Source organism: Pleurodeles waltl, chromosome 6 (genome assembly GCF_031143425.1).
Source record: "Pleurodeles waltl isolate 20211129_DDA chromosome 6, aPleWal1.hap1.20221129, whole genome shotgun sequence".
Classification (NCBI taxonomy): Eukaryota; Metazoa; Chordata; class Amphibia; order Caudata; family Salamandridae; genus Pleurodeles; species Pleurodeles waltl.
The window spans coordinates 571861506-571885761 of record NC_090445.1 but is presented as its reverse complement, the minus strand read 5'-3'; the positions used below and the strand labels follow the sequence as shown (position 1 = coordinate 571885761).

Genomic DNA, 24256 nt, shown 5'->3' with positions numbered 1-24256 from the left:
GTTACAGTTCCTGCAGGGGGAGGTGAGAAGCACCTCCACCCAGTACAGGCTTTGTTACTAGCCACAGAGTGACAAAGGAACTCTCCCCATGTGGCCAGCAACATGTCTGGTGTGTGGCAGGCTGGTAAAACTAGTCAGCCCACACTGGAAGTCGGGTATGTTTTCAGGGGGCATCTCTAAGATGCCCTCTGGGGTGTAGTTCACAATAAAATGTACACTGGCATCAGTGTGCATTTATTGTGCTGAGAAGTTTGATACCAAACTTCCCAGTTTTCAGTGTAGCCATTATGGTGCTGTGGAGTTCGTGTATAACAGACTCCCAGACCATATACTCTTATGGCTACCCTGCACTTACAATGTATATGGTTTTGTTTAGACACTCTAGGGGCATAGTGCTCATGCACCTATGCCCTCACCTATGGTATAGTGCACCCTGCCTTAGGGCTGTAAGGCCTGCTAGAGGGGTGACTTGTCTATGCCATAGGCAGTGTGAGGTTGGCATGGCACCCTGAGGGGAGTGCCATGTCGACTTAGTAATTTTCTCCCCATCTGCAAACACAAGCTGGCAAGCAGTGTGTCTGTGCTGAGTGAGGGGCCTCTAGGGTGGCATAAGACATGCTGCAACCCTTAGAGACCTTCCCTGGCATCAGGGCCCTTGGTACCAGGGGTACCAGTTACAAGGGACTTACCTGGATGCCAGAGTGTGCCAATTGTGGAAAAAAAGGTACAGGTTAAGGAAAGAACACTGGTGCTGGGGCCGGGTTAGCAGGCCTCATCACACTTTCAAATCATAACTTGACATCAGGAAAGGCAAAAAGTCAGGGGGTAACCATGCCAAGGAGGCATTTCCTTACCGTACTCATTTGGATACTGTCGTGGGTGCCCTTCCTACCACAGATGGAGACTATAGACTTGTAGGGGAGATATATAGAATTGGTGGCAAACAAGGAGGGAAAAATACTGCATTGATAAATGTCAACGCCCCGAACATAGATCAGCAGTCCTTCTTCACATACCTATCTACACAACTCCACCCCTGGTCATGTGGGGGCTTTAATTGCATAGCGGATATGCCCTTAGTTAGATCCCACATTCCCCTGCCCTCCTTCTCAATCCACACTGCGGCACAATATTTCAGGGGCTGAGGAGGAGAGGGGTCCTTTAAATACCTGCAGAGAGCACAACTGTATGCTCAGGGAACTTTCTTGTCAGTCGTTAATGCATGACCTCTTTGTCCATCCAGACACCTTGCTTTCTAATGGACTGCTATGTGACAGGGAAATACACTAGGAGTTCCTTGCCAAGACTCCCTCGGACCACAACTCTTGCTTATTGACCCTACTCTGGGATTCCCCTTGATCATCAATCCCGTCCTGGAAAATCAATACGGATGCCCTGGAAGACACTGTCTCTTGGGGCTCCGTATCAACTACCCTCTGCAATTTTTGGGCGGAGAACAAGGGCACTGTTGCCTCATTCCTGACTGAATGGGTGGCACTCAAGGTGTGGTTCGGGGACACTGTAAAGCTACATTGAAGGGGATCTGCACTCAACTACACCACAAGATCTTGACAGAGGAGGGACTCCTTGACCCTTTGAGTGCCAACTGACAGAGCCTGAAAAGGTGAACTTACTAGCTTAAATAGAGAGGCCGAGGGAACCTGACTTCTGCCAGTACAACACTAAGGCTTGTAGCGCTGTTCGACCGCTCTCATGGCTCGCTAACCCCCACAGACATCAAGTCTGTTATCGACCCGTTGGGACACAAAGGCCCACATTAAGACATTGGCAGTATAAACCGCCTACCGCCGCAGTGACGTCCGCCAAAAGACCATCACCGCAGCTACTATCCTTTCACCAAGTTATGACCACAGCCAGACTTCCATCACAAGAAGGGCGGAAATCCGGCCGTGGCCATACTGGTAGATGGTGATGAGGTGGCGCTGCTACCACCAGCACCGTCACGCCAGTAGACCCCCCGTCAGCCGTATCATGATACATGATATGGCCTGGCGGTGTTCTGCTGGCAGGCGCTGCTGGCAATAGCAGCGCCCCGTCCCGTTCCCTGACAGGGGGGAAGGGTGGGGGGTGTTTGTGATGGTGTGTGTGTGTGTGTGTGTGGGACGTTGTGTGCATGAATGTGTGAGTGTGTGCATGAATACGTCTGTGTGTAGTGTTGTTTGCGTGGGTGTATGCATGTGTGTGAATGCGTGTAAGAATGGAAATGTGAATGAGTGTCTGCATGTCAGTGTGAATGTGTGTATGGATGTGTGCGAGCATGAATGGATGTATGCGTGAATGAATGCATGTCTGCCAGTGTGAGTGAGATAGTGTATGCGTGGTGCCTGTCTGTCAGTGTGTGTATGTGTGTGTATGGGGGGTGGGGGATCAGAAGGGGGGGGAAGTGTGGATGGAGGAGGACCGGGGCATCTGGGGAGTGTTGTGAGCCTCCTACCAGTGACAGGAAAGGAATTCCCTGTCACTGGTAGGGCCTACCGCCATGGTTTTCGAGGTGTTGCTTACCATACTATAATTCGGAGATGATGGAATGTTGCTCTCTCCAATTTTGTAGCCTCTCGAGCAGCACTCTGCCAGAATTTTGACTGAACTGTTGAGCAGAGAGATTGAGCAGGAGCATTGAGGGACATATCTATCCCCCTTTTTGAAAACAGACACAATCATTGCTTTAAACTAGGTGAAAGGAATCCCTCCCCTTTTGACAGCATTTAACACATTAGTTAATAATGGGACTCAGAGTGCACAATTATCTTTGAACAGCTCAACTGGAAAGCCATCGGGTCCTACTGCTTTGCCCAAATGATTCATGGTCAGTGCTTATTGAATTTCATCCATAGTAAAATTGGTATTAAATTCATTCACTGCCAGGGTGATTTCCCTGTCGATAGCATCCACCTTGGCTATATTATAGGAAAACATTTTACTATAATTGGCTAACCACTTATCTTCCAAACCCCCTGATCGAAAAATGGGGAATTTTTCAAGATGATCATATACAGATGATAATAAAAAATGTTTTGGTGATGCGGTAGAGAGCCGATCTAGGGCTTGCATATTCGTGGATAGAATACAACTACATAGAATCCAGTCCTTTGAAATTATCATGACTGAAAATACCACTACTTAGGTTTAGCAAAAGACAGTTGTTAGTGTACTAAGCTTATGCCTAAAACGTAGTCTTATCCTAACCCAAAATCTAATCCTAAATCCACAGCTAAACCTAAAACATATCCTAACCGTTGCCCTGGGACTAAGGACCACAGTTTGAGGTTCATGGGATGCTGCCAAATGGCTAAGTAAACGTCTGCCTACCCAGCAGCGTTTGACCTGTCCTCTTGAGCGTCCCCTGCCTGTTCTGTGGGAATTATTTCATGAATGTGCTTCCTACTCTGTGGTAGGACTGCCATAATTTTTCTACATTACTCAAAGACAAACCCTCAAAGTGGACAAGTGTTTGTAAGATCTCTAATCAGTGTCCTTATGAGCTCACATTTTTGTCCTAGCGAATGGGGAATATTGATATGTTCTTTTCTGACAGAGAGAAAAAAGGCAGATGTGGTATTGGATGGCCCACCCTAAATAGGATGGGCCATACAATGCCATGTGAGCTGGTGAACTAGGTGTTCCAAACCTAGCAAACCTACCAAACCAAAAATCTAATCCAAACCCTTACTTTACCCTAATATTAAATCTAACACTGTCCTTTACCCTAACTCAAAACTTAAAGCTAAGTTATTGTTATAGATTAGTGGATGGAATCATAGTGAACTCCTCAGAAGCCAGGGAGATGAGAGGCCACCACAGCCTAAAATGTTCTGATTGAAGGCATTTGTAAGGGAGTTACCTAGAGGCCGGTGTATGTTTGCCGAATTGGTAATTTATCTGCAGAGCAAATACCCCTGTGGGTCAGATCTCCTATTGAGGAGCACTTATTAATAAATGTATCTATTTTTGTTTATCATCTTTGTGTTTTTTTCCATTGCCCTTTTTTGGGGAATGGCTTTCAACTCTATATACAGTGTTATGACTAGTAATGAAAAACCCATGAAGGAGGAGAATTCCTCCTTCATAGGTTCTTCAAGTAAATACTTGTTATGCTAGTTCCATGGACATTTATATTGAAGTCCTAAACAATCCACTTTCCTCACCAGCAGAAACATCAGGATGAGGTCATGGCATTGAAGGCTAATGAAAGTGAAACGAAGTGGCTACCATTGTGGGACATGATGGGATGGGGTGCTGCTGACGTACTTAACAGATCAATCTTAGATTTCTGTATTGTTTAGGCTGCTGCCAAGCTATCTCTATTACCATCACTTTCTTTCACCTATTTGTTGTCAATGGGGCAAGGAAGATGATAATAATCAACTAGTTTAATACTAGCCACATTTTAAGAATAATTGCTGTTTTTTGTTAAAAAAAAAAAAAAGTGCAGTTTGTTTGATGTAGCTCTTAAGCAAGTGGTAATGATATGTTTATACCAAAGCTGACTTGTAACAAAAAGTTGAAATTGTTTAAGTTCACCGGATCCCTGTATGTGGGTTGACTAATCAATGTTTATGACTGAAATGAATATACACATAATGAAGCAATAAAATTACAAGTGACCAATATTTCCATATTTATTTATCCTTTCCTGATTCATTCAGGTGAAGGTGCAGCAGGCTGCTTTGGAACTCCAACTAACTCCATTTAATGTGCTGTTGCGTACAACGTTGGACTTACTGCAGGAGAAGGATCCAGCCCGCATTTTTGCCGATCCTGTCAACCTGAAAGAGGTGAGTTATCTTCCCTGAAGAGTATGGCCCCTTTTCTATATTAAGCCGTCCGGTGGGTGTTTGTGGGACCCACCCTACTACCAGAGTATTAAGCATGGACTTTTGTTTTACTGGCTCTAATAGTAGGTGCTGAAAATGAGTTTGTGCACTGCAATTGATTACTCTTGAGTGAATTATTTGTTGAGGAAGGTACTGAAGAGAGAAACATCTAGTTTGATGGCATGTGTAGCTATAGATACATATGCTCTGCATACTCCTTTCATCTAGTGTTGGGTCTGGAGTGGTGCAAGTTGTTTTTCTTCGAAGAAGTAGTTTGGGTCACGGGATCGAGTGACTCTTCCTCTCAGGGATATTGCGCTTGTGCATCAACTCCTTTGTTAGATTGTTTTCTCTCTGCCGTTAGGTTTGGATGTGCGTGCCTCCACACAGTATTGTTGATGCCTCTCTCAGGCCTGCCTTCCTCGTGTCTCCGGCATTGACGAAAATGTTCTTCTGATGGAACATACACCTTTCTGTGTTTGTCAGTGTTGCCATGCAAAATATCCGCAAACCGAACCAACACTTTGTGTGCAACCTCTGCATTTCCCCTGACCATTGAGCGGCTGACTGCAACCCTTGAAAGTCATTCATGACTAAAAAGACTCTTCGGGACCTGAGGGCTTGATGATTTGAAATCGCACAGAAAGCATTGGACAACACTCTGGATCTCTTTGGCGAAGAGAATGCTCAGGAGGAGCCAGGTACTGAGGAAGAAGTGCCTTCTCCATTGAAGATAACTCCGACTTGGATGTGGAGATCAGTACAGAGAGATAAGACTTACCTTCTGCCCAGCGTGTGAGTACTTTGGCCCCTGCTTTCCCATCTAAGCCCTCCAAAAAGTCCTCACTATAGCTTTTAGAGGTTGCCAGACCACCACTGCCTTCTGGCCTTTTTCGGACCAAAAGACTGCCTCTCTGCCCTGCCTTCCGGCCAGGCGCTAAAGATTTCCACAAAGGCTAAAGCCTCTGAGCTCAAAGACTCCAAACAGTCTTCCACTGCTCCTTCACCTATCAAGCCGATCCTCGAGAAAATGGATGCTATACAGAGCAATCTATACATCCAAGAAGAGACTGGTCACATTATTGCAATTCTTTACTCACCTACACCTCCAAAGAGGAAGTTAACATTTGAAGAGGCATGGGACATATATATAATTCCAAGGAAAAAGACAAAGGATAAGGCCACCAGCCAGGCCCATTATCCTTCTTCTCCACCACAACCACCAGCACCATGACCTCCTTCCCCTCCTAATACTCCATCACCACAATCACCTACAGGGAGTGCAGAATTATTAGGCAAATGAGTATTTTGACCACATCATCCTCTTTATGCATGTTGTCTTACTCCAAGCTGTATAGGCTCGAAAGCCTACTACCAATTAAGCATATTAGGTGATGTGCATCTCTGTAATGAGAAGGGGTGTGGTCTAATGACATCACCACCCAATATCAGGTGTGCATAATTATTAGGCAACTTCCTTTCCTTTGGCAAAATGGGTCAAAAGAAGGACTTGACAGGCTCAGAAAAGTAAAAAATAGTGAGATATCTTGCAGAGGGATGCAGCACTCTTAAAATTGCAAAGCTTCTGAAGCGTGATCATCGAACAATCAAGCGTTTCATTCAAAATAGTCAACAGGGTCGCAAGAAGCGTGTGGAAAAACCAAGGCGCAAAATAACTGCCCATGAACTGAGAAAAGTCAAGCGTGCAGCTGCCACGATGCCACTTGCCACCAGTTTGGCCATATTTCAGAGCTGCAACATCACTGGAGTGCCCAAAAGCACAAGGTGTGCAATACTCAGAGACATGGCCAAGGTAAGAAAGGCTGAAAGACGACCACCACTGAACAAGACACACAAGCTGAAACGTCAAGACTGGGCCAAGAAATATCTCAAGACTGATTTTCTAAGGTTTTATGGACTGATGAAATGAGAGTGAGTCTTGATGGGCCAGATGGATGGACCCGTGGCTGGATTGGTAAAGGGCAGAGAGCTCCAGTCCGACTCAGACGCCAGCAAGGTGGAGGTGGAGTACTGGTTTGGGCTGGTATCATCAAAGATGAGCTTGTGGGGCCTTTTCGGGTTGAGGATGGAGTCAAGCTCAACTCCCAGTCCTACTGCCAGTTCCTGGTAGACACCTTCTTCAAGCAGTGGTACAGGAAGAAGTCTGCATCCTTCAAGAAAAACATGATTTTCATGCAGGACAATGCTCCATCACACGCGTCCAAGTACTCCACAGCGTGGCTGGCAAGAAAGGGTATAAAAGAAGGAAATCTAATGACATGGCCTCCTTGTTCACCTGATCTGAACCCTATTGATAACCTGTGGTCCATCATCAAATGTGAGATTTACAAGGAGGGAAAACAGTACACCTCTCTGAACAGTGTCTGGGAGGCTGTGGTTGCTGCTGTACGCAATGTTGATGGTGAATAGATCAAAACACTGACAGAATCCATGGATGGCAGGCTTTTGAGTGTCCTTGCAAAGAAAGGTGGCTATATTGGTCACTGATTTGTTTTTGTTTTGTTTTTGAATGTCAGACATGTATATTTGTGAATGTTGAGATGTTATATTGGTTTAACTGGTAATAATAAATAATTGAAATGGGTATATATTTGTTTTTTGTTAAGTTGCCTAATAATTATGCACAGTAATAGTCACCTGCACACACAGATATCCCCCTAACATAGCTAAAACTAAAAACAAACTAAAAACTACTTCCAAAAATATTCAGTTTTGATATTAATGAGTCTTTTGGGTTCATTGAGAACATGGTTGTTGTTCAATAATAAAATGAATCCTCAAAAATACAACTTGCCTAATAATTCTGCACTCCCTGTATACATGAAACACTTGATGAAACACCTCAAGGGTCTCCACACTCTTACACGGGGGTTAGAGGGAACATTAGATGACACTGACCCGTGGGATGCCTGTGATCCAGATCCCACCATTCCCAAAGAGCCAGACCTTTATCCTGCTTGCCCCTTCCCTCCAGAAGATATTTGACACCCTTTCTTCAACCCACAGGGACACCCAATTCCTCCTTATGCTTCCTGGCATAATGAGACACTCAAAGGATATGATATATTCAAGGAGCCAGTCCATTCTAGAGTTATCACTCCCTGGGTGGATAAAAAATACAAAGCAGCTCCTTCAGATCCTCTCTTTTGTAGGAGTCAAGTTCCGCCTGACTATTGTCAAGCCATTGGGGACTCTCCTCCTCCGGAAAAGGATAGCAAACGTATTGAGGCTGCAAGAAAGAGGGTGGGAACGCAGGCAGCAAACCATTGGCACAATGCCATTTTACAGGTCTTTTTGGCTCACTATGATAGGGCACATTGGGATGAAATGAAGGAGCTACTGCAATACCTCCCAGAGAAACACCGCAAAAGGGGGTAACAAATTGTCTCTGAGGGACACATTATCACCAACAATTCCATAAGGTGCGCCCTGTATGCAGCAGATTCAGCAGCCAGGGGCATCCTAGTAAGGAGGCATGCATGGCTTTGGTGTACTGGTTTCAAACCAAAGGTCCAACAGGCAGTTTTAAACATGCTCTTTGATAAGGAGCATCTGCTTGGATCACAAGTAGATACAACATTAGACAAGATGAAGAAAGACACCAATACAGCCAAGGTGATGGGTGTGTTACAAACTCCCACACAATGGGCCTCCTTTCGTCACTCAGGCTATGGAGGAACATACAAGTCATTCTCCACAGATAATTCTACATCCCAACAAAAACACTTCCATATGGTCGCTCTACAGGATGTCATTCCATTTCTACAAAAAGGCGACTTTCTTACAACTCTAGATCCAGAGGACGCTTACTTTTACTCACCAATTCACCCTGCACACCGAAAATACCTAAAGTTCGTCATAGCAGGCAAATATTATCAATTCAGAGTCCTTCCATTCTGGGTGCCTACCACAACTCGAGTATTCACAAAATGCTTAGCAGTGGTCACAGCACACCTATGAAGACAAAATGTCTATGTATTCACCTACCTGAACCATTGGCTCATCAAACACAGTACACTTCACTACTTCCAACAACACACTCTGTTGACAGTGGATCTACTTCACAAACTAGGGTTCACTATCAACATCCCAAAGTCTCATCTCCAGCCTCTACAAGTTCACCCTTGCTTGGGAACAACATTGAACACAAAGGTGGGGTTAGCATACCCCAGTCTCGCTCACATTCAGACACTTCTGCCTCAGTTCTAGGAAGACCAGTCTTACCAGTGAGGAAAGTCATGCATCTACTGGGAATGATGGCTTCTTGCCTCACCATTGTTCCCCAAGGGATATTACACATGCTCCCACTACAGCAGTGTTGAACTCGACAATGGTCTCACTCACAGGGTCACCTGGATGATCCAGTGTTGCATGACCACCTCACTCACCGTTCTCTGCAACACCAAAAACCTATTAAAGGGAAGGCCTTTTCTAGATCCTCTTCCTCACACCACATTAACAACAAACACATCACGGACGGGTTGGAGTACCCTACTACAAGACCTACCAGTACGAGGTCTTTGGGATGCCAAACATCAATCTCTACACATCAACTACCTAGAGCTTCAGGTGGTATTCCTAGCGCTGAAAACTTTCCTTCCACACCTGTCTCACAAGGTTGTCCTGGTCCGGACAGAAAATATGACAGCCATGTATTATTTACAAAAATAGTGGGGGTCGTGGTCTTCACAACTGTCACATTCTCAGACCATATGGAAGCATGCTGTTCACCACAACTTTCATCTGTTAGCTGAATACCTCCCAGGGACTGAGAACGGTTTTGCAGACCTGCTCAGCAGGATGCAGCAACAAGTCCACGAATGAGAACTCCACCGCAGGTTCTCCACTTAAACTTCCAAAAGAGGGGTTTCCCTCAGATAGACCTTTTGTGCCCAGACTTTGCCTCCAAACACCCACTATCCAAGGGCAACACACTATGGGTGAATTGGCCAGGAATATTTGCTTATGCTTTTCCGCCTCTCCCTCTCATTCCATTTGTGGTACAGAAGCTCAGGCAAACGGCTCTCACCATGATTCTTGTAGGTCTCACCTGGGATTGTCAGCCCTGATTCATGGAACACTAGATCTATCAGTAGTTCCTCAGGAGAAGCTCCCCAGGTAGCCAGATCATCTCACTCAGTACCAAGGACAAATCAGACACCCAGACCCCAAATACCTCAACCTAGCAATTTGGCTCCTGAGGTCATAGAGTTTGGCTACCATGGCTTGCCACCAGAATGTATGGACATTCTCGAGGAAGCATGCAGTCCCAGCAATAAAGCCTGTTACGCTGCAAAATGGAAACACTTTGTTACTGCCAACCCAGACAAATTAATCATATGGAAGCCCAGGTATAAGACATTGTTTGCTACCTGCTTCAGCTGCAGAAGGTAAATCTGGCTTACACTTCCATAGGTTTACACATCACAGCAGTAGCTGCATATCTCCAAAATAGAAAGCATCTCTAACTATTCAAAATTCCAGTGATTAAAGCTTTCATGGAGATACTCAAACAAGTTATTCCCCCTCGGGTTCCTCCAGTTCCCTCGTGGAACCTTAACATTGTATTCACTAGACCACCCTTTGAGCCTCTTCAATCATGCCCCCTTCAGTTTCTCTGTTAGAAGGTGGCATCCTTAGTCTCATTACTTCATTCAGGCTTGTTAGTGAGCTCCAGGTATTAACCTTTAGAAGAACCCTTCTTCGAAATACATAGAGACAAAGTGGTTCTTCAAACTAATCCTAAATTCCTACCTAAGGTAGTTTCACAGTTTCACCTCAACCAATCAGTCCATTGAACTCCTAGTTTTCTTTTCCCAATCAAATTAGGTTGAAGAAAGAGCTCTGCATACTTTATATGTCAAAAGAGCGCTCATGTTCTACATAGATAGAACAAAAAACTTTAGGAAAACAAAAAAAAGTATTTGTAGCCTTTTCTCCACCTCACAAAGGCAACGCTATATCCATATCAGGCAGAGCCAGGTGGTAGTCTAATGTATTAAAACTTGTTAAATTAAGGCCAAAAGACCTTAATCTGTTCTTCCCAGAACACACACCACTCGTAAAAAGAGTGCAACTATGGCCTTTCTAGGAACATTCCCATAGCTGGCATTTGCAATGCAGCTGCATGGTCTACACCACACACATTTACAAATCACTACTGTGTGGATGTTTTAGCACGCCAATAAGCCAGTGTAGGCCAGGCAGGGCTACGCACCCTATTTCAAACTACTGCAACTCCTTCAGGCTAGCCACCACTTCTGTGCAGAGCAGGTGTATCTACAGCTACACATGCCATTGAAAGTATTATGCTACTTAGCCTCTAAACATCTGTTTGTGGCATGTAGTGCTGTAGATTCACATGCACCCTTCCTCCTCCCTAGATGCCTGTGGCAGTTGCAGTTACATCATATACATTTATATGCACTTACATTTAGCATGAACATCTTTTCTCTCCCACATACCTTTTACTCCTTTCTCACATGCCTGCGGGAAAACAATCTAACAAAGGAGTCGATGCCCATGCGCAATGTCACTGAGAGGAGGAGTCACAGTGACTCGAAAGACTTCTTCAAAGAAAAACAACTTGCACCACTTTGGACCCAACACTAGATGTCAGGAGTATGCAGAGAATGTGAATCTACAGGACTACGTGCTACAAGCAGATGCTTATAGGGTAGGTAACAAAATCCTTACAGCTAATGAAAATGGCAGATTCTTCTTCTCCAGTGTATGTGGTGTTATTTGAAATGTCTTCTTATCTGTATCTAATTTTTTGTTTTTATGTTTGGGAGGAAGCATTAAGCTGTATTTTCCCTATCTCCCTTAGCCATCTATTTCCCCCTGTCAAGCTGAGTGTTTCTCCTACTTGAGTGAGATTCAAATGAAAACATCTGTTAGATTACACAGCCATTCCTATGTGTAGTGGTTGCCCTTCTGTTCTTGTGGATGGAGCAAAAGTAGTTAGGGGATTGTCTAGTATGTGGTCTGGCAGAAATATATTCTCTAACACTAACCCCCCTCTATCAATTAGTGTATTTTGGAATATTTTGTATTTTTATAGCAAGGGGTGCTTTTCAGTGATAATGGATGGATGTGATTGAGCTAAATGTTTGAAGACGCTAACTAGCCATCTTAATTTCTCTTTTTTGTATGTCATTCTTATTATTTATTTATTTTTCTCATTGGTATACTAAATTTGAAATCCTGCAGTTTTCATAACTTGTTGACGGTCGCATGTGAACACCATAAATGAGTCAAATAATCTGATAAGAAAAATGACATAAAGTAAAATGAACAATACCAAGTACTCAAACTGTAGCTTGGTATATAAAGTTGCATACTCCCATTAGGTTTTAGTTAATTGGTAAAGCCCAGTTAGAAACATCAGATTATTTTACGGGACATAGTGAATGTTTTTCTGATGAGTTGATTTAAATTCAAATTCACCCCTGAGCAGGCAAATTCAAGAACATCACTAATGAAATTAAATTCAGCTGTTGTGAAGTTTAACTTTACTAGTCTAGTAAGTAATTCCTAATAGAAACCAATAGACAATCACAATAAGTGGAAGAGATAACAATTTTGATCTTGGCTTCCAGGCCCTCTTTTGATCATATAAATAGTGCAAAACACTTTAGGCAGTACCAGGGCTACAATGGTGAATCTTGGGTGCAACATGCCTCAAGCATCACAGTCGGAGGATCCTGCTATTGCCACTTCTCTGATCTTCATAGCTCGGTCCTCATAACCTGTTTCTATCGGTCCCAGGATTTGGTATGCTGGGTCAACATTTTGGAAGTGTTGCATTAATTATGCCAGTGTATTCTTATGAACAAATGGAAGCAGTATGTTATAGGCTGAAATTAATATAACATTTATCCTTTGAAAGTGTATGTTAAAAGCAATGTTTGAACCTATGTTAACCGGTTGTTCTATTTTGCTACATGAGCTTCCCAGGTGATTGATAATGAATTCCCATTTGTTGTAATGCCTTGTTACAAGACATACTGAAATTTTGATGGAGACTTATGCATGCAGATTCCTCACTACATGACTTTATATACCCTGGCACCAGATTGAGGTTATGACTTAAAGTTTGGTGGAGGGGTTACTCTCTCGTAACCGTTAAATCCTATGGGATTTATATATATATTTCGTAGGACGGGCTATCACTGCCAAACTCTAATTCGGGCCCGAAGTGTGGAAATCTTTCTTCAAGCATTAGCTCTCCAAAACCTCCAAATTGTGTTCTACAACTCCAATCGTGATGCAACCCATCCAGGGAGTGATAACGTGCTACCATATGGCGCTAATTCACCCACTAGTGTCCATTGTTTCTCAATGCATCAAAGATGCAGGCCCAGGTTTCTTCTTTGTTTTTTACCGACTTTCTTAAAGTGTTAAAATTCAGCAGACTAGGTTAAATGTCATCTCCTAAAGTCTACTCTGGATTGAAATCCGGTTGCTTTTATTGCAAGGTGTTGTCCTCATCAGATCCCCAATGCTAGTGGTGCCTTTCGTTTGCGAGTCAAGTAGCTCCATGCCCCGGGGTACTGTTCAGAGAGTCAGTAGTTCCTTTCTGGACACCAGCTACTTCCTCAGAGTTGAACCCAGTTCTTAAAAAACTTAGACTGGAATTTCTGACTCCATTAGTTGATGTCTTAAGTTGAAGACTTTTGTCAGGCTATGTTGGAATACTTTAGGGCTTCCCCTCTTCAATCTGTGCCCCTTCAGAATTCCAATGGCTCAGCCAGACAGTTCAGGCTTGGCTGTGCCAATGACTGCAGCTCACATGCACCTTCACAGGCTCTGTGATTGGTGCCACTTTCTACAAAGCCTCTCAGCCAAGGTGCAAGCTTAGTTGCCTTTACCACTTCTGCTGTATCTCTTGGAACCACATTTGACGAAGCCTTAACCCTTGAAGTTGGAGGAAACTCTTTGGGTGGTCAAAGAGAAAGTGAAAGCTTCCTTTGAGGACAGTCTTCTCTTGCTGACACTCATCAAAACTCCCATAGAATATGGAATATCTCTTGACTTGGTTTAATGTGATGCACTGAAATCTCCTAGATTTTAGATATGCAGAATAAGACGAGTTGGAAGCTAATAACCTCCCCACTCCTTATAATGCAGATACTCTGCTCTACTCAAAATGTCAATGCCCTTTTTATGTCCCCCGTAGGAGATATCCCTTATCATTCAGGCCCTTGTATTGAAGAAGCTTGTGTACTTGGGGCAGTTGTGTGCGTAAAGCAGTCTAATCACTTGAGTTGTTGATTCCATCTGCCGACCCTAAATACGGCATGCTTGTGGAAATCCTTCAGCCATTCTCCTTAGGTCCAGAGCCTCTTCTACATTTTAACAAAGCTCTCCTAGAACATGGACTGGCTACCAACAAAAGGCCATTTTTGGATCTAGTGTTTCACAAGCAGATTGCTTGGTGCATTATGCCTACATTGGCGTATCCGGAATCCTTGTTGACCCACCATTTGAAGAACATTTGGAGGTTGAAGCATCTTTAACAAAACTGAACTCCACGCTTTTCTTAGGGCATCACCAGATCATGGGGTCAAGTCATAAGTGTTCGCTTCCCTGTCCATCACCACCCTACGAGTGGTGCCCAAAGCTCCTCCAGGTGGCCACTTGATTCTGCCATCTTGAATCCAAGGAGGGCAGAGGTACCCCGGGAACATCTGAGTGGCCAGATCAGGTATATGATATCACAGCCCCCTCCTGATATGTGGTAACCCTGTAGGTGACCTTTCCCCCTTTCTGGGCTATTTAGGGTCTCCCTCTTGTGTGGGTCCTCAGATTCAACATGCAAGATTCCAGCAGGATTTCTCTGCATCGTTTACTTCCTCTTCTGGCCACTGGGACTGCAACTGGACCCTCCAGGAAGCGCCAATCTGCAATTTCAGTGGGGTCTTCGCTCTGCAACCTCTTCTTGTGACTCTCCCGACTGCTGAGAGTCTGCCCTGATTCTCTTCCTTGGATTGAGTCCCCTATGCCTTGCTGTCCTCTTCAGCATTAATTGCAAGTTGTTTTCTTCTTCTTTTGCATTTACCAAGGCTTGTTGGTGGTTCTCCAGCGCCACTGACCAACTTCAACCCAACAGACGACATGGCACACCATCTGCATCACTTCAGGAACTCCTCTGCATCTCCTGTGCTGCACAGCTGTTCTTCTCCGTCCTCTGTCGACCTGGTCCTGCATCCACAGAAGGGTCGGTAGTGGCTCCTGCCATAACGGGACACTCTATCACAAACTAGACTTGGTCCCCTTCCTTTGCAGGTCCACCTTTGGGTTTTCCAGTCTTATTTGGGTCTTGCACAATCATTTTCCAAAGTCCCCCTTTTGGGTTTGGGGAAAACCAGGTACTTGCTTCTGCTCTCCTGGTGGCTGGGGGTCAGTCTGGTACTCACCTCTTGGGGTTCCTAGTTCCTCCAGCTCCCCCCTACCGATTCCACATCCTTGGGTGGGGGACTGTATCTCGCATTCCACTTACTTAGTATATAGTTTGGCCCTCCCCTAAGGACCTCGCTATTTTCTATTGCTTTTGCCAGTGCGTATTGCTTTTTATGCTCTTTACTGATTACTAATGTGTTAATGTGTATATAATAGTGTGTTTACTTACTTCCAGTTGGGGGGGGGCTGCCTAATAGTATTCTGGTATTTGTGTTGCCATAATAAAGTACTTTTATTTTTGTAACACTGTGTGGTTCTTTCATGTGTGATAGTGCTGTGTGACTATGGTGGTATTGCATAAGCTTTGCATGTCTCCTAGTTAAGTCGTGGCTGCTCATCCACAGCTACCTCTAGAGAGCCCTGGCTTCCTAGACACTGTCTACATTCATTAATATGGGATATCTTGACCTGCTTTAAGGTGATAACACCATAGGTGCTCACTACATACCAGGCCAGCTTCCTACGTTGGTGGTAGCAGCGATGGGATAACACACTTGCAGTTGCATTACCACTTTGTCACTAGGCACTTTCCACAGGAAAGTCCATCACTAGTTGTTAGGTACCTACTGCACCCAGTGATCCGGATTTCTAGTTTCCTAGTTTGGGTAAGTTAGGTGTCTAGCATATCCCTTGCTCCAAATGTTTCTAAGGAGACTAGTTGTTACAGAAGCCAGGTGCATCCACACCACTCTAGCAAGGTGTCTTCAGTAGAGTACGCCTCTCACGCCCCAGACTCTCACTATGAGAGCCTTACTTTCCAAGATTTGAGGGAGATGTGTGCTTCTAGAAAACTAAACACAGAGAGAAATCCCAATAAAAGTCTACATCTGGGGTTACTGCTCCAGAGTGACCAAGACAACACATGTAGCCAGGGGGAGGAAGAAGTAGAGGATGACCCTCCCATCTTAGAAAGGGTAGATTTAGGCTACACTGTGGAGGATCGGGAAGAATCTGGGAAACACCACAGCCCTGTTAGGAGCACTGCAGTCAATGAAAAGGTGGGGTCATTCCAGCAGTCCCACTTTTACACCTAGAGGGTTGGTTCAAAGAGTCCCCAGAAGGAGGGATATGTCCTTCTCTGTCAATACCCATTTCTCCTCAGTATCTGAGGGGACCCACTGCTCCAACTCAGAGGAAGATTCCTTAGATAGAGAGCTCTGAGATAGGAGGAGGCGAAGCTGAGGCTGCAGCAGCAGGTAGCTCTAGATAGGGAGGCCTTAGTAGTGGAAAGGGAGAGACAGGACTTTGGATTACCTCACCCTGGTGGCAGCAGTCTTAGCTTTAGGGACACAAGGGTCAAGGAGGACTCCTGTGATTCTAGGAACCTGAGCAAGATAGTTCCACCTTACAAGGTGGGAGATGACATTCATAAATTTGTCACTGCTTTGGAGAGGGCCTTTAAAGTACAAAGGGTCCCCAAAGACAGTGGGCAGCAATCTTGTGGCTTTCCTTCTCTGACAAAGGCAGAGACAAACTCCTCACTGTCAGAGAATATGCAGATGATCCGCACTCAAAAATGCACTCTTAGATGGTTTTGGTCTAACCACTGAACAATATAGGTTTAAGGTCAGGGAGACCAAAAACCAGTTCTCTTAGGATTGGATAGATTTTGTGGACTGCTCTCTTAAAGCTCTGGAAGGCTGGTTGCCTGGGAGCTAAGTGAGTGACTACCAGGGCTTATACAATTTGATTCTGAGAGAGCACATTTTGAATAACTGTATTTCTGATCAGCTGCATCAATATCTGGTGGACTGTAATCTGACCTATCCCCACTAATTGGGAAAGAAGGGAGAAAAGTGGGTCCGCACTAGGGTGAGTAGGAAAACTCACACAGGGGGTGACAGGGCAGTCAGTCCAAAAGGTTAGCTGGGTTCACCTTGGGGACTGCAGTGGTCTCTGGGCTAGTCAGGGAGACCACTGAGGCTGTGTTTGTCTCTGATGGGGGCATTGACTTTGCCACCCTAGCTGCCTGCCCCCTTAATATGGGTAAGTACAGGCAGCATCCCTTAATAAATGATGTTGAGGCTAAGGCCTACAGGGACACAGTTGCCAGTGTCTATGGTGACTGAAAATCTGGTGTCACCTGAACACCTACTTGGTCACACGTACCAAGTGACTGATGCTCACATTAACACTTTGTGCCACCCTATGGCAGTTATTGACTTTAGCTTGGGTGGGGGGAGGGGGAAGTTACTGGCCCTAGAAAGGTTGTAGTGACCTCTGATCTACCTTTAGAGTTTGTGCTAGGTAATGACTTGGAGAGCTCAGCTTGGGCTGAAGTGGAGTTGGGAGCCCATGCAGCAATGCTGGGCATCCCTGGGCATATCTTTGCCCTTACCATAGCAAAGGCCAAAAAGAAAAGGAACAGGAAGCCCTGGAGCTTCGAACAATGGCCCAGGAGTCTCCTAAAAAGAAGAGCAGATAGGGTAAAGCTCCAGCTTCCAGTGAAGATTCTACATCTAAGGGAGGGAAATCTACTCCTCGGGTGGAGCCTACACCAGAGGAGCTCAAAGCTGACACAGCTGAGCTCTTGGGTGCGGCACCAGGGAGGAACTCAGTATGGAACAGAAAACCTGTCCCACACTGGAAAGCTTAAGGCAGCAAGCTGCAGCACAAAAAGCAGGGGATGTCAGTGGTACCCATAAGGTGTACTGGGATAACAGACTATTGTACTCAGAAGCAAGGGACCCTAAACCTGGTGCCACCAGGAGAGTGGTCATCCCTCTGAAGTTCAGGTCGTTCCTGTTAACTCTTGCACATGATATTTCCCTTGCAGGCCGCCTGGTGCAAAGCAAGACTTGGGACAGACTTGCCCCTCACTTTCACTGGCCCCCACATGTCTGAATACTCTAAGGAGTTTTGTCACTCCTGTGTTACCTGCCAAGCCAGTGGCAAGACAGGTGGCACACCAAAGGCCCCTTAATCCTACTAATATTGGTTGGGGTCCCCCTTGAGAGGGTTGGGGTGGATATTGTTGGCCCTTGCACCCTCCAACAGCTCTGGAAATAGATTTATACTGGTGGTGGTGGACCATGCCACCAGGTATCCATAGGCCTTTCCTCTGATGACCACTACAGCCCCTGCAGTGGCCAAAGCCCTCCTGAGAATTTTCTTAAGGGTGGGTTTTCCTAAAGAGGTGGTGTCAAAGGTATCAGACAGAGTGCAAACTTCATGCCTGCTTACCTTAAAGCCATGTGGAAGGAGTGTGGTGTAACTTATAAGTTCACCACCCCTTACCATCCACAAACCAATGGGTTAGTGGAAAGGTTTATCAAAACCCTCTAATGCATGATAATGGGACTCCTGGAGAAAATCAGAAGGAGGTGGGATGTCCTGATACCTTGCCTCCTCTTTGCTTACAGGGAGGCTCCTCAAAAGGGAGTGGGCTACCGCCCCTTCGAACTTTTGTTTGGACACCCCATTAGGGGTCCACTTGCCCTTGTCAAAGAAGGCTGGGAGCAACCTATCAAGCCCCCAAAACAGGACATTGTGGATTATGTATTAGGCCACAGGTCTAGGATGGCCGAATACATGAGGAGGGCTTCCAAAACTCTACAGGCCAGCGAAGAGCTGCAGAAGCAGTGGCATGACCAGAAGGCTGTAAAGACTGTTTACCAGCCAGGACAAAAGGTGTGGGTCCTGGAACCTGTGGCTCGCAGGGCACTCCAAGACAAATGGAGTTGACCATGCACCATTGTGGAGAGAAAGGGTGAGGTCACCTATCTGGTTGGAGTAGGCACTTCTAGAAGCCCCCAGAGGGTGCTTCATGTGAACCGCCTGATACCCTATTATGATAGAGCTCACATGACATTGCTCATGGCAGCTGATGAGGGAGAGGAAGAAGAGAATGACCCTTTCCTTGACATCTGCTCCCACAGTACAGTGGATGGCTCAGTAGATGAGGTTGTACTTGCAGACTGCCTCTCTGAGTAACAAAAGGATGATTGCAGAAATCTCCTAAGGCAGTTCTCTGAACTGTCCTCTCTGACTCCTGGTCAAACTACATGGTGTGAACACACCATTAACAGAGGTGACAGCCTGCCTGTTAAAAAGTAAAATTTGCAGGCAGCCTGATGATGTGAGAGAATGCATCAAAGCTGAGGTGCAAAACATGCTAGAATTATTGAGCCTTCAGACAGCCCTTGGGCTAGTCCTGTAGTCCTTGTCCTAAATCCACACTCTCAAAATGGTAAGATTGAGATAAAGTTCTGTGTGGACTGTATAGGTCTCATTACTTTAACCAAAACAGAAGCTCGTCCTATCCCAAGGGCAGTTGAGCTAATGGATACACTGGCTTCTGCCAAGTATCTAAGCACATTTGACTTAAATACTGGCTACTTGCAGATTAAGTTGCCAAAAGATGTCAAACCAAAAACTGCATTCTCCACTCCTAGTGGGCACTATTACAGTGATGCCCTTTGGACTAATGAATGCACCCGCCACATTACAGAGGTTGGTGAACAAAGTTCTACAATGTCTGGAAAGCTTCAGTGCAGCTTATTTAGATATAGCTGTCTTTAGTTCCACCTGGGAGGATCACCTGGTCCACCTTGGGAATGTATTGGAGGCTCTGCAAAGAGCAGGCCTCACTATCAAGGCCTCATAGTGCCAGATAGGGCAGAGAAAAGTGGTTTACCTGGGCCACCTGGTAGGTGGATGCCAGATCCAATCACTATAGGGCATAATCCAAACAATTCTGGATTGGACTGCCCCTACCACTCAGGCCCAAGTCAGAGCCTTCCTATGCCTGACATGGTACTATAGGAGGTTCATTAAGAACTGTGGCTCCATTGTAGCCCCCGTAAAATAACCTCACATCTAAAAGGATGCCCAAGAAAGTTTTATGGACAGCTAGCTGCCAAAATACTTTTGATGACCTCAAACAGGCCATGTGCTCTGCTCCTATACTAAAAAGCCCTGATTACTCCAAGCAATGTATTGTGCAGACAGATGCTTTTGAGGTAGGAGTGGGGCAGTACAGTCTCAACTGAATGAAGAGGGCCAGGATCAACCTGTAGTTTTCGTAAGCAGAAGGTTGACCTGATGAACAAAGAGCTCTTTAAACAAAAACAACTAGTAAATGTAAGCACCTGACACTAGATTGCAAGAGTATGAAGAACATGTTTATTTACAACCAAACATGCTACGAACATATCATTACTGAAGGGAAGTAATGTTTTCTTCTAATGGATACTGCTTCCCTCATATTCCTCTCCTTATAAATGAGTCCAAAATCAAAACGAGTAGTGTTGATTTAACCAAGAAAATCACGAAACTTGGCTCTAGTGAACTACCCATCACATGACTAAATCACCAGACATTAATGTTTGGTAAAAGTATGTAATGAGGACCAAGTGTCCAACCTGGATAGTATCATTCAAAAAGATGTCCCTGGTGACAGCAGTAGAAGCCACCATCATCTTTACAAAGTGATCAGAAATGCCAGCCGGAGGGTCTTTTTTTAGCCACGGCATAGCAGATCTTAATTAAAAAAATGGGCCAACTCAAAACAGTACATTTGGTCACTGATTGCCATTCTTGACCCCAACAAATCCTTTGAAAAACAGGTCATTCACTCATTCTTGTCTGATCATGATCAGCATAGTAGGAAGCTGCTGGCCTAGGTCCAACCTGTGCAGCTACTCCTTTGAAGGATGAACACAGAGAAAGAAAGATGGAGGAGTAATTGATTGGCTCATGGGGAAGACGTACTCCATCTCTGAACAGGTAGGCAGCAGCAAATGCATGGAACCAGATTAAGTAGAAGACAATAATTGTTGGCTAGACCAACGAGGCCAGCAATACTTCAGTCTTGCAGGCTGAAGTAATCACCACCAGGTAAACAGTTGTTAGAATTAAGAGATGAATAGAACAACTATGCACCGACAGAACAGTGATGCCATGAGAAAAGTCAGAACAACGTTCAAGCCCCAATGCAGAACACAAAAGGGTGGAAACATAAGTAACCTCTCAAGAAACATGCCCCCAGTGGTGGTCTGAACAAGGAAAGCTGGTTAAGAAGACCCACAAATGCATGTAGAGCAATAAATAGCGTATGACTGTGGAAACTGCTTATTGCTGTTTAACAAGGGACAGCGCACAGCACAGGACACCAGACAGGATAGCCTCAAAAGGGATTAAGCCTGCAGTTGGCACTGAGAAACAGATTTCTCCCTGTGAAATGCACAGACTAGGTGGTTGGCTCCTTGACACCCACTACCTCTGTCTGTAAGTTGATTGATCAAAGTAGCATTGTTCAATCCCCAGGAATGCCAACGAATTGTCCGGGTTGGAGGATGTGACCATTATGCTGAGAAAGCAGATGTGCTCTGGATAGGAGAGGAAGGGCAGACCGACTGCCAAATTGTAACCGATCAGCCTACCTAATCAGGAGCGATAAGGAGAAATTGTGCACCATATTCCCTCACCTTCTGCAGAAACGACGAAGGGTGGAATGAAAGGGCGTGCAAGGGTAGAGGAGGCAACAACAAGGTTCAAAACCCACTTGGACATTATGAAAACAAATGGGTGAGTCCCTTAAGGAACCTTCCAACAATGGGAGACTTGAACAAGGAATGTTGATCTGGCAGTCAAATAAAGGCAGAGTTGGCAGATAGGTAGCCTTTAAGGGTGCCCGAAGCAGAGCCCTGCTGGGCAGGAGAGAAGAGAACAGTAGGACCTCAGACAGAGGTGCAGAAAGGGAATCAACAGACTTATTGGTACACCATGCCACAAATTTGTGCCAACAACAGGCGTTTACTGTTTTGTTGGAGTTATGCCTGGCTGACAAGATAACATTGCAGACTTTGTGCAGAAGGTCGAAAGCTGACAACTGCTGCTGATCAATCTCCACGCAAGAAGGCAGAGACTGGACAGGTTTGGGTGGAGGACCGTCCCCTGCAGCTGCAAAAGGAGATCCTCCCAAAGGATCGGAGGATCGATGACCATCCTCAAGAAACCATCCTCTTCGTGCCCAGTCCGCAGCCACAAGGATTACTTGGGCCCGGTCGTTCTCGATCTTCTTCCGAACTCTGGGCAGAAGTGGTATTGGTGGGAAGCCGTAAAGGAGGCTCGAGTTCCGCCTTGGAAACTCCAGCATGCAAAACAGCTGACATTGCACGTTCTCTGTGGAGGCGAACAGATTTAACCAAGGCTCTCCCCACTGCTGAGAGAGTCCTTGCACTACCTCTGGATGAAGACACCATTTGTGATCGACTATGCATTCTTCGGCTGAGTTCATCTGCTCTGGTTTTCAGAGAACCCACCAGATGTTGAACCATTCAGTATATGCCCTGGTGTTCCAGCCATGTTCAGAGGTGTAGAGCTTCTTGATAAAGGACCCAAGACCCCACTCTGCCTGCTTATTGCAGTACCACATGACAGTGGTGTTGTCCGTGAACACCTGAATCACTTACCCTTTGAGAGAGGGAAGGAATGTACAATGCAAGCCTGCTCGCTTGGAGCTCCAAAGGATTGATGTGGAGCCCAGATTCCTCTGGAGACCAAAGCCCTCTGATCTCTGCCTTTCCCATGTGGCTGCCCCATCCCAGAAGTGACGCATCTGTCACTACTAATACGTCCGGTTGCGTAAGGGAGAGAGATCTCAATTCGAAAGCCACCACTGCAGATCTTGCACAGTTCCCTTAGAGATCTGGACAGTGTTGTAGAGGTTTCCCTGATGATGCGTCCACTGGAACTTCAGGTCCCACTGCAAGTCCTGCAAATGCCATCAGGAATGTGTGACTAGCAGGATGACGGAGGCCATGAGGCCCAGCAGCCTCAGAGTCATTCTCACCGAAATCCAGGGTAGAGGCTGAATCATCGGAATCGTAGCATGAATACCCTGGGCTCGCTTTTTTGCAGGATAGACCTGAAACTACACTGCGTCAAGAAAATCTCCAATAAAAGGGAGCATCTCAGAGGGAGTCAAGTGTGACTTCTGCACGTTTTTAGTGAACCCCAGCGAATGCAGAAGGTTTGCCGTAACCTGAAGGTGGGAGACAACAATTTAAGGGGTGCTTGCCTTCAACAATCAGTCGTCAAGGTGGGGAAGGACTGAAACTTCTAACCTGCGCATATGAGCTGCAACCACCGCCATCACTTTCTTGCACACCCAAGGGGGGCTGGTAAGACCAAAGGGGAACATGGTGAATTGAAAGTGCTCGCGTCTACCGCGAATCGCAAGTAACATCTTTATGGGAGTAGGCATCCTGCAAGTCCAATGCTACCATCCAGTGTCCATACTCTCTAGAGGTAGCTGTGGATGAGCAGCCAAAACTTATCGGGAGGAGTGCAAAGCACTTGCAATACCACAGCAGTTACACAGTAGTTTATCACACCTGAAAGGAACCACCCAGTGTTGCAAAAATAAAGGTACTTTATTACAGTAGCAATGAACTAGATTACTTGTAGGCAGTCCCCCAACCGCAGGTAAGTACACACCATATTTATTCACAATAATAGTTCGAAATTAGAATAGGAAACAACAAGCATTGGCAAGAATTGTAAAAAAAATAGCTAGGGCCCTAGGGGAGGGCCAAACCATGTACTAAAATAGTGGGATGCGAAGTGAAGTCCCCCACACAAGGATATGGAGTAGTTAGAGGGGAGCTGGGAGAACTCTGGACCCCAAGAGGTGAGTCCTTTCTGACTTCCAGCGGCCAGGAGAGCAGAGGTCAGTACCTGGTTTTCCCAAGGACTAACAAGAGGGCTTAAAAAATGGATTGTGCAAGAACAGGAACAGACCAGAGGAATCCAAAGGTGACTTCTGGAAGAAGAGGACCTACAAAAGAAGGGCACAGGGTCCAGTCCACAATGGAGTGTCCAGTCGGGGCAGGAGCCACTACCCACTCTTCTGTGGAGAACATCCGGGTCAATGGGTGAAGGAGAAGATCAGCTGTGGAGCCCAGGAGCTGCAGAGGAGTCCTTGGAGCGAT

At 45.5% G+C, this 24256-nt stretch overlaps 1 protein-coding gene across 4 annotated transcripts in view; it reads left to right on the top strand.

Annotated features, from left to right (window-relative positions):
- Positions 1-24256, top strand: part of BRPF3 (bromodomain and PHD finger containing 3) — a 329828-nt gene that overhangs the window by 121619 nt on the left and 183953 nt on the right. For all 4 annotated transcript variants that reach the window (XM_069238754.1, XM_069238755.1, XM_069238753.1 and 1 more), the window contains exon 5: positions 4668-4796. In XM_069238754.1, coding sequence (XP_069094855.1) covers positions 4668-4796 — 129 coding nt within the window. The remainder of the gene's footprint in view (positions 1-4667; positions 4797-24256) is intronic.